This window comes from Arachis ipaensis, chromosome B03, assembly GCF_000816755.2.
Source record: "Arachis ipaensis cultivar K30076 chromosome B03, Araip1.1, whole genome shotgun sequence".
NCBI lineage: Eukaryota > Viridiplantae > Streptophyta > Magnoliopsida > Fabales > Fabaceae > Arachis > Arachis ipaensis.
The window spans coordinates 29,772,575-29,775,202 of NC_029787.2; the positions used below are offsets into that span (position 1 = coordinate 29,772,575).

General features: G+C 38.2%; 1 protein-coding gene across 1 annotated transcript; it reads right to left on the minus strand.

Annotated features, from left to right (window-relative positions):
* Positions 1,648-2,013, minus strand: LOC107632765 (uncharacterized mitochondrial protein AtMg00820-like). Its single transcript, XM_016336426.1, has one exon. It carries the CDS (start codon positions 2,011-2,013, stop codon positions 1,648-1,650), a length of 366 nt encoding a protein of 121 aa, XP_016191912.1.

The following is a 2,628-nucleotide window of genomic DNA, read 5'->3' on the forward strand; positions in this document are numbered from 1 at the left end:
CTAATTTTAGTTTTTAGGTTCAGTGCGTTCTTATAACATTTATCACTACAGCTAGAAAGAGAAATTACTATTATGATAGATTGATAGCATCAATTATATGTTAAGAATATAAGTTCTAGTAATAACCTTTAATTTGCAGCTTAAAGTAAATGCTAAATTTTACGGCTTTGTAATGTACTTATTGCATATGAGAGAGAAATTAAAGTTTCTACAAATGTTTTGACTTGTTAAGTAATAAAACAGAAAGAGTACAAAAAGAGCATGTAAAGATAATAAAATTGTGAAAGAATAAGAAAAAAAAAAGATAAAAAAATTTTATTGATTGTTGATTGATTGAAATTATAAACTATGAAGGTAAAGCTAAATATATATAGAGCATTGACCTATGAAAGATAAAAGCATAAGGATAAATAAAGATAAGATAATAATAAAGACTAAAATTATAACTGAATTTGTATATTCTGTTGTCTGAATTTGTGGGCCGTGAGACTGTTTTATTGTTGTCATGGACTAAGGTGGAAAAATGGTTTAATACGCTCCGCAAGCTAGAGGATGAAAGATGTCAAGAACACCAAGATTATTCAAATTAAGATGGAATGGTTGAGAAGACAAAGGCTTGGTGAAGCTAGCTGCCCAGAAGAGAGAATTGGGAGAAGTTTCATCACTCCAACTTGAACTTTTTGTCGAACCAAGTGACAATCAACCTCTAAATATTTGGTCCGTTCATGAAAAAACTGGGTTAGCAGCAATATAAAGAGCACTCTAATTATCACAATATAAAACTAGTGGGCGAATAGGAGAGATGCGTAAAAATTGTAACACATTTAGTATCCATTGAAGTTCACAAGTTGTGTTAGCAAGTGCACGATATTCTACTTCAGTGGATGAGCGGGCAACGGTGGTTTGTTTCTTGATCTTCCAAGAGAGTAAAGAACTGCCTAAGAAGAGAAACCTGCTAAAGATCGCTGAAAGTCAGAACATCCGGCCCAATCAGAGTCATTGAAGTCGAGAAGCTGAATTTCTGATTCTCTTGGAAAAAAAGTCCTTTGCCAAGGCTAATTTTCAGATATCGTAACACATGCTTGGCAGCTTAAAGATGAGATTTAGGAGATGCCATAAATTGACTTAATTGTTGAGTGGCATACATGATGTCCGGTCGAGTAGTGGTGAGATAGATAAGACCCCAACCAAATGGTGATATACAAAAGGGTCAGATAGCAGGGGATTTTTGTCTTGATATAGTCTTGTGGTACTATCCATTAGAACAGAGGCATGCTTAGCACCTAATAAACCAGAATCCTCCAAAAAATCAAGACAATATTTTCTCTGAGATAAGCAAATTCCCTTCACTGATTGAGCAACCTCAATACCCAAAAAATATTTTCATGGGCCCAGGTCTTTAATTCGGAAGTGTTGGTGCAAAATAGACTTAATAGTAGCAAGTTCAGAACTGGAATTACCAGTGAGAACAATATCGTCAACGTAAACTAGAAGGATAGAAATTTGAGCACCAGTGAATTTAACAAATAGACTATAATCAGATAAGGTCTACTGATATCCATGAGATAGCAAAAAATGAGAAAGTTTGTCATACCACATACGACTAGATTGTCATAAACCATACAGTGACTTTAGTAGCTTGCAGCATTAATTCGGTTGAGGAGACTTAAATCCAGATGGCAGAGTCATATAGACATCCTCAGAAAGATCCCCATGTAAGAAAGCATTATTGACATCCAACTGATGAATGGGCCAATGCTTCATAGAGGCCAATGACAAAACTAATCTGATGGTGGCAGGCTTGATAACAGGGGAGAAAGTTTTCAAGAAATCAACACTTTCTGTTTGAGTGAATCCTTTAGCCACAAGGCGTGCTTTATATCGATCAACTGAACCATCAGGCTTGCATATGATGCGATAGACCCATTTACAGCCAACCGGCTTAACGCCTACAAGGCAATCAAAAAGATGCCAAGTTTTGTTCAGCTCAAGAGCATCAAGGTCATCTTTCATAGCACTACACCAATTAGAGTGTTGATTGGCGCAAACCTTCACAATTCAATCAACATCATATATGCATTTATACTTGGCCATAAACATGGCTCCGCCGTAACACGGCAATAATCTAGCCATCCGGCTCACGGTTAAATCCATTAACAATTCATTAACAATTATGGCCCTTCGGCCCATGGCATAACAAGCACTTCCACCGCCATTCTCCGCATCTCACATAATCAACTTTGATCCTCAATGATCATTCATTTTTCCCCTTGCTTCACTCGCAAGTTACCACAGTCACTAGCCCTTTTTCTCATGCTAGGCATATCATAATGATTTAAGACATAAGTGGTGAGATCGGAGGCTTAGAAGTATAAAATTTGGCTTTTAAAACTCAAAAATCAACTTTGGGATGAAAACAGGGCCACGCGTACGCGCACTCCACGCGCACGCGCGGATGGCCTTATAACTCATCTACGCACAAGCGTCATACGCGCGAACGCGCGGGTTGAAAATTAGCCAAACAACGCGCACGCGTTAGCCACGCGTACGCGTGGGTACTCTTGTGCCCCAGGCACAAAACTGGCACAACTCTGGCACAACTCTCTGGAAAATGGCTGGGCATTGGGT